General features: G+C 35.6%; 1 protein-coding gene across 1 annotated transcript in view; it reads right to left on the bottom strand.

Moving 5' to 3' along the window:
• Positions 1-15,417, bottom strand: part of Ap3b1 (adaptor related protein complex 3 subunit beta 1) — a 205,786-nt gene that overhangs the window by 137,515 nt on the left and 52,854 nt on the right. The window contains exon 7 of the mRNA XM_048331505.1: positions 14,966-15,148. Coding sequence (XP_048187462.1) covers positions 14,966-15,148 — 183 coding nt within the window. The remainder of the gene's footprint in view (positions 1-14,965; positions 15,149-15,417) is intronic.

The following is a 15,417-nucleotide window of genomic DNA, read 5'->3' on the forward strand; positions in this document are numbered from 1 at the left end:
ACCAAGTGAGAATACAGTTAGAAGACGGCCATTTACAAATCAAGAAGCAGGCCTTTGGGCTGGGCAAGGTACTACACAACTGTAATCCCAGCTATTCAGAAGGTAGAGATCAGGAAGATCATAGTTTGAGGCCAGCCCAACAGGAAGATTTGAGTTCTCTAAGAGATTCCACCTCAACCAACAAAGCAGGTCCGGCAGTGTATCTGAAATCCTAGCTACATGGGAGGCATTAAGCAGAGTTGATCAAACTCTTAAGGCCAGCCCCAAGTGGGGAAAAAAAAAAATCCTATTCAAAAAAATAAAGCAAAAAGGCTGGAAGCATGTCTCAAGGGTAAGGAAGCCTGAGTTCAAATACTAGTAAATGAAAAAAAGGGGGTGGGGGGGTTGGCCCACATTAACTACCAGTTTATCCACCTGTAACACATGAATCTTGAACTCCTTAGTCTTTAAAACTATAAGAAATGTTTGCTGTTTAAGTCAAGTTTAAGTTTGCTGTTTAAGTACAGGGTGTATTGTTTAAATAGCAGTCTAAACTAAAACAGCTTATAAAATAACTATGGTTAAGGAAATTTTAAGAAAATTAACTGTGGTCAATAAAATTAATTGTGGTCAAGAAATAAGTCTAAGACAAAACTTTAACAAGGAAAATAACCCAACAGTTTTTCAGAAAAGTCAGATTCAATTTCTATATCATTGTTATATAAATGACTATAATCCCAGCAACAAATTATGAAGTTAATTAAATTTGGCAATCCTTAAAATTTTCAACTTGATTGATTTTACCTTTGTGATACCTTTGACATAGCAGATACAGGAAGATTTATGCTCTCTTAGAGATAATAGATGAAAGTAAGTTTGGTAGAGAATTCAAAGTTTGTATCTTACAGAACTTGAATAGTTTTAAGATAATCCTTTTTCATTAACATGGCATGTATTGTGGAGTGGATTTTACTTTTCCCTTATCCAGAAACAAAAAAGCTGGTTAAACAAGGTACACCAAAAATAGTAAGATGCTTTGTCTAAATAAATGTAAATGAGCTTGAAAGACTCTGAATCCTACTTTACAGGCAAATATTACCATTTCTCCACCAAGTACATCAGCCATATTTTGTAAACACAAGAGAAAGATGAACCAATTTGAATACATTCCACACATACTTGAAAGCAGTATCTCAGAAATGTTATATTTAATAGGATTGCTTAATTTTCATAACTTTAATATATTCCTAATCAAGAAACTTGATATCAGGCAGTTTTTGTTTATACAACTGTGAATTTGAAACTAAATACAAAGGTATCTCCTAAATAAATAAAATAGCTGTTCTGAAGCCTTTATACATATTCAATGTATGAAGCCCTTTTTGAGTAATGAATATTACTTTAACCATCTTGATATTTTGGTTTCTTGTTACACAGACAATATAAATAATCTTTACATTACATTTTTCATCATCAAGGGACAAGAAAAGAGAAATGTGTTTGCATCAAGGAGTTTTTAAAAGGATTCAATTATTACATATTTCGACTAAGCCAAAGAAAATGAAGCATTATCATATAAAAAGATTGCAATTAATTATTAGACAAAACATTTTATATTGTGGTCTTCTTCTTATGATGGCAATTTTCCTGAGCCATATTCACTAAGTAATGTTAACTTTGCTCCACTGTAATTACTGATATTTCTATTACAGAAAGATAGAACCAACTGGTTGAAAGCCAATTGATGCAGAAAACATTACTAATGAGCCTACAGATCATCTTTTATACATTGGGGAAATGGCTAGTTTTAGATCTATCACAATTAAAATAAGCCTATCTCATCAAATATTTAAACAAATAAAGGACAAAGCTGACACATTTTAGCAATAAAAATAAGTAACAGTAGTATTAGTTATAACCTAAGAACTATGAATTTACCATGACATAAGTGACTAAATAAATGGAAGAGAATGGACAAATCTTCCTCTTAAAAGAATTTAAAATAATTTCTATAAATTGTGAATGAGTCCTTGATAGCATCATATCCATACTACTAACAATCCATACAGCAGTAAAGGAGCCTCCCAATAAAAAACTATTAATTGAGTAGAAAGATATTTCATCAATCATTTGTTTACAAAAAAGAAAAAACTTTAAAAAAAAAGTGAACCCTTCAGGTATTAATATCTGTTATCTTGATATACACTGGATGTTTTTTTCTTTTGATTTTGAAATATTAATTTAGAATAAGGCATGGTTCTGACAGGATGTATTTGAAAACCATTTATAAGCCAGTGGATCTGGAAGTTGTCACATCATTATTGGTTGGGACATATACTTCTCTAGGCATTTGAGGTACTGATTCTAGGACCAGAGAAATGCAGTAAACATTCATGGCTACAGAGGGATTTCCTGTAGCTTTGACTGTGGAGGTGAGTATAAGGTAATTTGCAGTCATCATTGTTATGATACGACATGCTGCTGCTTGGTGGGAATCCAGTGTAGTATAGCTTTACAGTTCTTTAACATTTGCTAAATTGTCACTGAGGTTTTTTTGGTGTTTTTTTTTGTTGTTGTTGTTTTTTCTGTTGCCAATAGCAAACTGCTTTTCCATTGATGGAGAATTCATGCCTTTTAAGCATTTAAAAATACGACGATATTTATAAATATGTTTCTTAATTTTCTTTCTCTTCAGGATATATTCAACAAGTAATTTATAGTCAAGACCATGTTACCTTCAATTTTGGAGTGCAGTTGTGATGTTAAAGATTAACTATTTGGTCTTATTGAAGCCAACACAGAACTTGCTGCTGTGGGTTGTTTGTTTTTTTTCTTCAATGATAAATAACACAGAATTTGAGGGGAAAAAACAACAAAAGAATCTTAGCTATCAGAACATTAATCTCTACAATGTGATAAAAACTGTTTCCTTAACTGAATATAAACTTCTATTTATAAATGAGTATTTTCTTTTTTTGTGATTTAAAGGTGTGTTATGAAATGAGATTGTATAATTAGACATTTTCTATATATCTTTAAAATGTCCATTTATGCTAGGTCAAGAAAGATCTGCTTTAAATTGCCTCTTTTAGGAAACAGGAACCAACTTTTTTAGAGAAACCTTTATAAGTTCTTTAAGGTAAAGACAAAGTTTTAGAAATACTGTTACTAGATACAGATGAAATTACATATTGGGGATTTTATATGAAATCTGGGTGTCCTGACAGAGTAGATATGAAAAAGGAGTAGCCATGAGTTATTGAACTATGTAGAGAGATAAGGTGCATACAGGGATTCATAATATGTATATGGGGATACTTTTGCATGTGTTTTTATTTTTCTATAATTAAAAACAGTGAATTTGACATCAAGACTTACCATAATGACTCTGCAATCAATACAGTGTAGTATGGGTAAAAGAATAAACAAAAAGAACAATGTAACAGAATAGAAAGCCTAGAAATAGACTCATACAATACAGTTGACTTAAAACAGTAAAAACAAAAACAATGTAATAGAGAAATAGTCTTTTCAAGCTAGTGCTGGGTCAAAATTATATTACTCAAAACGCATCACGAATTTTAAATGAACCTCTAATTATTGTAATTATTCATTTAAAAGTCTACATCCTTTTTGTATGTATGTGCCAGTATTCATAATACTGACCTATGAGGATTATCTTTGCTTTCTAGAGGAATTTCAAGATAGGAAGGCATTCATCTTATCTGAATAGAACTGCTAAGAAATAAGGACAAACTATTATCTTTTTGTCAGCTTTTTAGGAATAACAATAAAATCAAAATGGTTTACTACATACAGCAACTCACTAATATCTATAAATTGTTGAGAAGCAAATATTCCTAAAAAAAAAAAAAAAACACAGTCATGAAGCATGTGGCCAATAGCACTAGACATAATAAAAATTAAAAACAACATGGACATTATAATCTTTAGTATTAGTAAAGCACTTTCATAAATAACCTTTCTGGGGCTGGGGATATGGCCTAGTGGCAAGAGTGCTTGCCTCGTATACATGAGGGCCCTGGGTTCAATTCCCCAGCACCACATATACAGAAAATGGCCAGAAGTGGCGCTGTGGCTCAAGTGGCAGAGTGCTAGCCTTGAGCAAAAAGAGGCCAGGGACAGTGCTCAGGCCCTGAGTCCAAGCCCCAGGACTGGCCAAAAAAATAAATAACTAAATAAATAAATAACCTTTCTGAATCTCAAAACAAACCAAGAAGCATGTATTTATTATCTTTGTTCAGAGATGAAAGAGTTAAGACTCACATAATCTACATGATTAAAAGTAGTCATGAGCAGGCCACAGTGGCTCAAGCCTGTAATCCTAGCTACTCAGAAGGATGAGATCTAAGGACTGCAGTTTGAAGCCATGGTAGACAATTCCCCATGAGACTCTTATCTCCAATTAACCACTCAAAACCCAGGAGTAGTGCTGTGGCTCAAGTGGTAGAGCACTAGCCTTGAGCACCAAAGAGGCTTAGGGACAATGCCCAGGACCTGAGTTCAAGCCACACAACACACACACACACACACACACACACACACACACACACACACACGAGCCAAGCACAGTGGTATAAATAAGTCTGTAAACTCAGAACTTGGAAGGCTTGTGTTGGAGAATTACAAGTTTGAGATAAGCCCAGGATACATAGCAAGTTCCAGGATAGCCTACACTACAGAGAGATTATACCATAGTATTTTGAAAGTGGTTCAGGGCAACATATTCTATTATCCACATATTATCTGAGACAATCTTTTCAGTCAACTTGGAATTCAATGAGAAAATACCATGGAGTGGTAGTTTCTGCAGACAGCCACTTCACACAGTGGGAAGAAAGGAAACAATCTTTTTTTTTTAAGTAGGGCACTAACTCCATCATGAGGGAGCTACTACCCTCATGACCTCCCAAAGGCCAACTCAAATACCATCACACTAAGGGTTAGGGGGTTCAACATAGATTTTGGAGAGTAGGAACATTCAGGGCACCAAAGATTTAAAAAAGTGGTACATTTTGGACATGGGGTTAGACAGATATTGTCCCTGATAAGACCCAAGTGTATAGATGGTTAGCAGTATCATAACCTGTCACACACAATAGCTACTCAACATGGAGTATGCACATTATCAAAAATGAATTTGCTGGGGCTGGGGATATAGCCTAGTGGCAAGAGTGCCTGCCTCGGATACACGAGGCCCTAGGTTCGATTCCCCAGCACCACATATACAGAAAACGGCCAGAAGCGGCGCTGTGGCTCAAGTGGCAGAGTGCTAGCCTTGAGCGGGAAGAAGCCAGGGACAGTGCTCAGGCCCTGAGTCCAAGGCCCAGGACTGGCCAAAAAAAATGAATTTGCTAGAAAAATATTTTTGTGTTTAAGAAAACAACAATTTTGCTTCAAAGAAAAGACAAGTAAGCTCTCTGTCTCTCAAAACTCAGATCTATAGAGATAAGATATACATAATGGTACAAGATTTTTCTCCCTCTTTGTAAGGAAACCACTGTGCTCCTCAGTTTACAAGTTTTGTAACATAGCCCAGTAACCACTATATCACACAGGTGGAAGTACGGATTTGAGGACCATTTAACACTGAATGTCCCCAATACATCACAATTATGGCAACACCTGTGTATAGTAAGTTTGTGTTGAGGCACTATGAAAATTTAGTGTTCAATTGCCCACAACCCTTCTTGTTTCCAGTGACTATACATTCCGCTCTAATATGTTAGAAAGAAGCTTTTGGAATAGTTTCTAAATTTTGTTACTATAAAATGTGTAAGATTTTAGTAAAGCATTTTTCAAATTTCTCTGAAGCAAAATATGTTCATGACACATGTTGAGCTTATGATAAGGGTTCCATGAAGAAAAAAAAATAAGGGTCATAATTATTTGAGAATCAATTAATACAGATCTAGTAGCGGGAAATTTAAAAGTACCACATTTTGTTAAGCTGAATTTTAGAGTGAGTCTCATTCAGTTATAAATGAGGAGACAAAGTTTACACTATTCTAAGTAGAACTAATGATTAGTAAACTTAATTCTCCTTTATGCCAGTGGCTCAAATTTGTAATCCTAGCTACTCAAGTGGCTAAGCTCTGAGGATGATCATTCAAAGTCAACCCAGGCAGGAAAAGTCTGTGAGATTTTGATCTCAAATAAATTACCAAAAAAAGCCATACGTGGAGCTGTGGCTCAAGTGATAGAAAGCTAGCCTTTTTCAAAAGAAACTCAGGGATAGAGTCTAGGCCCTGTGATCAAGCCCCAGGATCAACACAAAAATCAAGCAAACACAAGCCATTTTATTTATTTATTTATTTATTTATTTATTTATTTATTTATTTATTTTTGGCCAGTCCTGGGGCTTGGACTCAGGGCCTGAGCACTGTCCCTGGCTTCTTTTTGCTCAAGGCTAGCACTCTGCCACTTGAGCCACAGCAACACTTCTGGCCATTTTCTGTATATGTGGTGCTGGGGAATTGAACCCAGGGCCTCATGTATACGAGGCAAGCACTCTTACCACTAGGCCATATCCCCAGCCCCAAACACAAGCCATTTTAAAACAAAGAAAAACTTGCTAACATTTCAGAGAAAAGGAGATAAATCAGTGTAGCTTATAAAATCTTACAGAGAAGTACAATACTTAAATAAATGAGTGTGTATATGTATGAAATTTTAGATTAGATCATGAGGGTGGTACCTTTACAAAACAGAGCTCAGGAACAGACATACATACACACACACACTCATACACACACACACACACACACACACACAGAGTAAACCATTTGTGTCTGTAAATATATGATGAACCCAAGGAAAACACCACTGAGAAAAACAAAAAATATTTATATACATAGTTTAGTGTTCTACTATAGATGTTTGATTCATTTTTCCAATAATTCTGTCTACTCAACTTCCACAAAACATACTACTTTTAAACAAATCTGTGTGTGTGTGTGTGTGAGAGAGAGAGAGAGAGAAAGAGAGAGAGAGAGAGAGAGAGAGAGAGAGAGAGAGAGAGAGAGAGAGAGAGAGAGAGAGAGCGCCCACTCAAGCATGCATTCTGGTTCTGGGGCTTGAACTCTAGGCCTGTGTGCTTTTCTCAAGCTTTCTGTCTTTGGGGCGGGAGAGAGGGGAGGCAGTCCTGGAACTTGGACTCTGGGCCTGAGCACTGTCCCTGGCTATTTTTGCTCAAGGCTAGCACTCTTCCTCCTGAGCCACAGCACCATTTCTGGCATTTTCTGTTTATGTGATGCTGAGAAACCCAACCCAGAGCTTCAAGCATGCTAGGCAAGCACTCTATCACTAAGCCACATTCCCAGCCCCTGTATTCAAGCTTTATTGCTCAAGGCTAGCACACTACCTCTTGAGCGGCAGCTCTACTTCCAGCTTTTTCGTAGTTAAATGGAGATAAGAGTCACATAGACTTTCCTGCTCAGGCTGGTTTTGAATACAATCCTCAGATCTCAGCCTCCTGAGACCTAGGCTTATCTGCAAGAGCTACAATTGCTCAGATGCAATTGTTATTTATCACTTCAATTGTGAACATTTACTTTTCTTTTGGGGCACTAGCAGGTTTTTAGGAGATATACTTCCACCAAAACAAAGGGCAGGAAAACACTTAGCAAATGACACTACAATTTAAGTACAACAGATTAAAATGTAGTAATGACAGAGAGCTTATTCATATCAGCTGAGATAGAAAATGCATATTCAGGGCTGGGAATGTGGCTTAGTGGTAGAGTCCTTGCCTTGCATGCATGAAGCCCTGGGTTCAATTCCTCTGCACCACATAAACAGAAAAGGCTGTAAGTGGCACTGTGGCTCAAGTGGTAGAGTGCTAGCCTTGAGCAAAAAGAAGCCAGGGACAGTGCTCAGTCCCTGAGTGCCACCACCCCACCTCAGGACTGGCAACAACAACAACAACAACAAAAAGCATATTCAGGAGTTTAAAATGGTTGTTTCAGAATTGATTTTTTTTATGTATTACTCATTTTTTACCATATTTGGTCAAAACTGTGTGTAATAAATCACAAACCAAGTAGAATTTATTGCATTTGTACTCTTACATGAACTAAGGGTAGGAAAATACAGCTATAAGAAACACCAACTGAAAATTTTTAGAGGCAAGCCCCTAGGGTTTAAAAAACTTCTATAATTAAAAAAAAGTATAGGGGCTGGGGATATAGCCTAGTGGCAAGAGTGCCTGCCTCGGATACACGAGGCCCTAGGTTCGATTCCCCAGCACCACATATACAGAAAACGGCCAGAAGCGGCGCTGTGGCTCAAGTGGCAGAGTGCTAGCCTTGAGCGGGAAGAAGCCAGGGACAGTGCTCAGGCCCTGAGTCCAAGGCCCAGGACTGGCCAAAAAAAAAAAAAAAAAAAAAAGTATAAATGGACCACATTATCTTCACTAATTCTAAAATATTCATATATTCAAATTAAAGGATATATTTAAGTCAGTAGAAAAAGCCACAGAAGTACTTAAAAAGAAATGTGAGACCAAAGGAGGAGCATCTTAGGAAAGGATCACAAAGGCCCAATAGCTATAGCTACGTGCACATGATCATATAAAATGGTATTTATCAAAATGAATTCCAAAAGATGTACACAAAGGGATTTTTGTCATTTTAGCTTTTGTTTTCTTATCCTTTGTTGCTGTGTTGACTTTTGTTCCTTTTGTCTTGTATACAAGTCTATCTGTTTGAGGAAGGCTAAGGAGAAGCACAGAAATAGTGGGACAAAGGGTTAACAAATGCAGCAGTCATACTGACTAGACACTAGCTTGAAAATGAACTATCCAACTTGTGGGGTGAGGGGTCGGGAGGGAAAAACTGGGAAAAAGTGAGGGAAGGGGGTGACACTGCTTGAAAAGTACTCATTACTTGACTTATGTAACTGCAACCCCTCTGTGTACATCACTTTTACTGTAACAACAAATAAAATAATAAAAATTTTTAAAAAGAAATGTAAAGATAACCAGGCATCACACTTGCAAAACCCAGCACTCAAGAAGCCAAGGCAGGATGAGAAGTTACTGGCCAGTCTGGGATACCTACTGAGACTTTGTTTCAAACCCCTTCCAAATGGAGACATATGAAAATGACCAACAGACAACAAAGGAAAAAGAGCTAAAACTCACTTAACAAAAGCCAGCAATCCCCTTCTAGAGAAGGGAAAACATGTCCACAGATTCAAGAGCCTAGAGACAAAGGTTACAGTAGCTCCATGGGTACACAGAACAATCAGAGTTTAAGCATAAACAAGTATACCATGTTGACTGAGAGTAGACAGAGAGATGGCTAGGGCGCCAGTGAGTGTTAAAGGGTTTGTGTTTCTAACATCTAAACAACTATTAAAATGTTATGACTTCCAGGTTTCACTATGAAAGTTACCTATCAGTAAGGAATCATAAACAGTTCAACTTTAATTAATATGAATACTGAAGTGATAATGGATGATATTTATTGATTCTGAGTTTTACTTTGAAAGGCATGGAAAAATTCAGATAAACTAATATGTTAATACAGGAACATATTAGATTTTCCATTTTTGAACACTGATTATGGATTTGGTTTACAAAACTCAGAATATGATTCTTGTGCTACCTTTTGTATCCTCATGATTTCTGATGTTAATCTTAGAAGAATGATAAAGTGTTAGCTTGGAGGCATTTTTAATTTCATTCCATGAACAACTAGAATCTGGTGACACAAAAACTACCAGATTCTAAGGGGGCAAAGTGTGGAAGAAAAGAGAAACTATAAGGAGCTTGTGGGGAAGCAGGAAATGCAGAAGAAAATTGGCAAGGAGTTTGTAGCAGGTGCCTGGCATTCCAAGTTGGGGGCAGGAAAACAGAAAGACAGCAACAAGAAGTCAAAATTAGATAGTTCTGCCAAGGGATCTCCAAAATCAGCAGAAAAAACAGGGGACTGGGGATATGGCCTAGTGGCAAGAGTGCTTGCCTCATATACATGAAGCCCTGGGTTCAATTCCTCAACATCACATATATAGAAAAGGGCAGAAGTGGCGCTGTGGCTCAAGTGGTAGAGTGCTAGCCAGTGCTCAGGCTCTGAGTTCAAAGCCCAGGACTGGCCAATAATAATGATGATGATGATGATGATGATGATGATGATGATGATGATGATGTTTGGTGCTTTCTAATCAAGGAGAGGAAAATATTACATTTTAATATCAGCTTGTGAACTCTGAACTCTTGGTCAACAGTTACCTGCAAAAATGCCTTACAAACTGATTTTGTTTATACAAAAGAGAAGACTCTAATGAAACTCCTCAGTATTTGGGGGGATTTGTTTGTTTGTTTGTTTGTTTTTGCCAGTCCTGGGGCTTGAACTCAGGGCCTGAGCACTATCCCTGGCTTCTTTTTGCTCAAGGTTAGTACTCTACCACTTGAGCCACAGCGCCACTTCTGGCTTTTTCTATAAATGTGGTGCTGAGGAATCAAATCCAGGGCTTTATGTCTGCGAGGTGAGCACTCTACCACTAGGCCGTATTCCCAGCCCAGTTATTTGGTTTTAAGTAGTTCCACAAGATGGTAAAATCTACTAACAGCCTACTGATAAAACATAGTACAATTTTTTAAACAAAAAATAAATTAGTCTGTAAAGAAAACTAAAAGTTGATAATCTCCAATTTAAGTCAAAACCTGGATGTGAAGGTGCTTGGAGCACCTTTTAACTTACAAAAAATTGTTTATCAAGAACTATATAAATGAATTTTACATTTGAATTAGCTAGTTTCTAATTACCTCCAGAAAATTTATGAACTTAGTAAAAATGTAAAAAATTCTAAAATCTGAGCTTCGTTAAACCTACATACAGTTGTTGTTTTTTTATAAAGTATAGATATAAAAAGAGACAAAAGCCCAGGTGACAGCGGCTCATACCTGATACCCTAGCTACACAGGAGATTAAGATCTCAGGACTGAAGCTCCAAACAGCCTAGTCAAGAAAATCCATGAGACTCCAATCTCCAATTAACTACCAAAAAGCTAGAAGTGGAGCTGTGACTCATGTGAAAGGACTAAATTTGTAACATCAAAACCATTCTTGTCAGGACCAAGGTCAATTTCATTTCTGGTTTTAATTAATGCCAGTATAGGGTTTAGAGTTCAGGACAGGAGGGTCTATATTTTTTTTTCTTTCTTAAAATTTACTTTGTTTTGAAGGTGTGGCATTGACCAGGAAGCACTGTGCTCATAACCTGACCTATGGAATTGTAACCTTTTTATACAAACAATTAGATAAACAAATAATTTACTTTGTTTTATGTTTATTTTCCAAGCTCCATTATTTTTACCAAAGCAAGTTCAGTGCTAGAGATTTGTACTTATGCTCATGTCTTAAAAAAAAAAAAGAAAATAAGTAATTTTACATCCTTGAAAAATAATACAAAACTTGACCTAGAATAAGAAATACTCCACAAAGACTGTAAAGAGTTAGGTAAATTTAAGAAAATAAAAATGCAAATATGCATTCTGGCAGTCTCTTGAATTTATTAACCTAAAAGGTTTAATTTCCATTTTCCTGTATCAGCTTTATTTATAAAATGTCGTGCCCTATAAATACACTGTTATTTTCTATAGTCAAGCACCCTCTTAACAAATCTTCTCATTAATATGTAAATTTAAAGTCAATCGGTCTTCTCTCTGACAGCCCCATGAATTCCTAGTGTAGAGGATAATCGGCTTTGACTTGGCATCCACTATTCATCATCAAAGATGTCAGTTAGAAAAATTATGGAAAATGTACTGAAATTGATATGACTGCTATCTACTTTGTCAACACTTAATTGTTCCTCAAATCATACATTTACATATAAACAGCCTAAATACTAATCTATAATGATGCAAATAAACTAAATTAAAAATCTCTTCTGCCCTGAAGAAGCCTGTTTGTATATGATGTATTCATTTGAGAACCCATTGACAAAAGCATATATATCAGCTCATCTGAAAAGGTATTGCTACTAATTTTTAATTCCTCAAAGAAACTATTTTGCTGCCCTTCAGGCATATCAACATAAACAAATGCTTCTGAAAATTCCAAAAGAAACACGATTTTTCTCTTTGAACAGTAAATTTAATTATAGTTCCTGGCTAACTGCAATGTCTGAGTACTATGGATTGGAGCTCTGAAGCTAGTTTTGACAGAAACACAATAAGCAAATGTGAAAACTTATTAAGATAACAAAAAATATTTTAAGTTTAAGCATTATGACATACTAGAGTATAAAGGGAAGAATGCAGTCTGTTCTGACTACAGGTTAACTGTTTCTGGCTTCACCTCGTATAAGCAATAGTATCTTAATTATCAAAATTCTTATGGCTTTGGGCTTGGGAGTGTGTGGGTCAAGGGTTAGAGCACTCACCTAGCAAATTTAAGGCCATAAGTTTAAACTTCATACCATCCCCAAAAATATGTATGGGTCAGTTTCTTGATCTGTTAAATAGGCCTGAAAAATCTACCTATAGTCTGAGTGTGGGCGTGTACTCCTGTAATTCCAGATACTCAGGAAATGGAGACAGGGAGGATCCAATACACAAACAAATTTCTTGAGACCTTCCTGTCTCAATCAATAAAATCCAGGGTATGGTGGCACATGCCTGTGATCCCAGCTAGGCAGGTGGTAGAAGTAGAAGAATTGTGACTGGAGGCCTTCCCAGGGAATAAAATGTGAGACCTTATACTGAAGCAAAAAGGGCTGAGGAGGTGGCTAAAGGGTGTGCCTACCTACCCAAGCATGAAACCTTGAGTTCAAACTCTAGTACAATCAAAAACAAACAAACAAAAACAAAAAAACCTCCAAAAAACTCAAAAGTAGCAAGAATGTCTGACAAAACACTAGCGTAAGGTGGTTTGCATCTGTAAGTAATTCCAACTACTTGGAAGACAGAGGCAGGAGTACTCAAAGTTTGAGACCTTATTTAAAAATAATGGCCTAGTGGCAAGAGTGCTTGTCTCTTATACATGAAGCCCTGGGTTCAATTCCCAAGTACCATATATACAGAAAACGACCAGAAGTGGCGCTGTGGCTCAAAGTGGCAGAGTGCTAGCAAAAAGAAGCCAGGGACAGTGCTCAGGCCCTGAGTACAAGGCTCAGGACTGGCAATACATACATACATACATACATACATACATACATACATACATACAAACAAAAGGACTAGTGGTATGGCTCAAGTGGTAGAATCTTTGCCCTGCATGTATAAGGCCCTGAGTTCAGTAACCAGTACGAATAAATAATTAGCTGTTCCCTATTATATTACAGTATTATTTTTCACATTTCCTTGCATTAGAGAAAGAAACTGTTACATTCAGTGAATTTAGTCTGATAAGCAACTTTTAACTTCAAATAAATTTTAAGTCAATATATTACTTTAGTTGCACTTCTTTCCCAAGAGCAAACTGTTTTTCTTGAAGGTAAATGGTTCTAAGTTTATAGTAAAATGATATTCATATAGCATTTATAGTGAGTGACTCTCCTGATACATGAAAGGGAATGATGTCCTAAAATGGAGGTTCTCCTTTTCCACTGATTTCATGAGCAACACACTGAAGCACTGGTGGTAAAAGACAGTAACAACTCAGCCCAGGCTCTCAAAATACTGTTTCACCTTTCTATTCTATAATAATTCGACATTCTTTACTACACAGCATGTATTTTAACATCACCTATGAATCAGAACGCAGATATAAAGTGCTCATACTTCTCACTTCCTTCCAGCTATGAACAAACACAACTCTGTGATTCAGTTTACCAATTCCCAAAGCTAAATCTACCATATACAATCCAAAAAAATTACATGAAAATTAACAGGGACTATATGTTAAATGTTTTTAATGGTAACAAATATTAAGTCAGCATAATAAAAGCAACAAAACCTTTCATAATTATTTCTAAGCTTGATGTGTCATCTGAAGCATAAATTATGAAGGTTTTCTCAATTTTATTCACTTTTTTCTCACATTATTTCCATTTAACAAAAGAGAGATGTACAGAGCACTAAAAGCCTGTAATTTTGAATATAAACCATTAAATTGAGATTTTACTTTTTACACAATTAATTTTACAATTTAGAATATCACACTTAAAGACACCAAAAGATGAATGTGCTATCTTGCAATAGTTAAGAATTTCTGATGTAACTGTAACCCCTCTGTATATCACCTTTACAAGAAAAAAATTTTTAAGAAAATAAAAATGTATTAAAATAATTTCTTTACACGAGGTCGAAATTTACATTTCATTCTGAAATACCTACACATATTAAATGGGCTCCATTACAAAATATGCAATAAAATTAAAGTTTTCTAAAATGTTAATCTGCTAAAGAAAATACCTTCACTTTAAGCTATATATATTAATTTTACTAAAATACTACTAATTTAGTAAAACAGAAAAGAACAACAATTATTTTAGAAATATAAAACTCAGACTAAATAGTTTTAAATTTTAACAATATTTATCTATAAAAGCAAGGATTAACTATCTTATGTCTAAATATATATTGTAGTCTCACAGCTGACCAAATGTACAAATAGTACCTGAAATAGTTGGGACTCAACAATGTAAAGAAATGCAACAGCAACAAGAACAAACATTTGTGATTTGACAATGTCACTGTAAGTATTGTATCATGCTACAACTCCTAAGGGCCGCTTACTAGGTATCACACTGAAAGTTTATATAGTACATCTTATATACAATACATTATATACAATCTTATATGCAGACATTATGTACAATCACTGCTAAGCAATGAACAATTCTTGCATTTTTATTCCTACTTTTGTAAAAATAATAATAATAATAATAATACCAGAAAAAGTCCTCATTAAACATGTAGATTTCTGTATTCCCCACTACTCTAAACTTGGTGCACACACTTTTTAAAAATTATGATTTATTATATGTTCTAAGAGGAGAATTATTCAATACTTACCTCCTTCCAAGGACTGACAAACTGTGTACGGGCATAGCGAGTTAGCATGTGGATTATGACAACCTGTCCCCACTCTTCTACATCCACGAGTAAGTTACATAGCTTGCGGTAATTCTTGTGAATGAGATCTATTCTATCAGGGCAAACTTCTTCAAAAGCCATCACAACACTGCCAGCTACCAACTGTAAAAGAAAGAAATAGTAGCTTGTTAAAAAACATTTTCTGCCCATCAAAGACCCCAGTCAGGTGTTACAGTGATATAAACAGTGTTATGACAATCAATATTTAAAGTAGCCATATAATTAAAACAGATGCTTATGTGTGACTATGAATTACACAGTAACATGCCCTCAATAATTTTAATACTTGCAGCATATGAAAAACAAATCCTTTCCTGAAAAAAGATTAATTATGATTCATTTATTGTATCAGGTTAAATTGCAATAAATTA

This window comes from Perognathus longimembris, chromosome 22, assembly GCF_023159225.1.
Source record: "Perognathus longimembris pacificus isolate PPM17 chromosome 22, ASM2315922v1, whole genome shotgun sequence".
Lineage (NCBI taxonomy): Eukaryota > Metazoa > Chordata > Mammalia > Rodentia > Heteromyidae > Perognathus > Perognathus longimembris.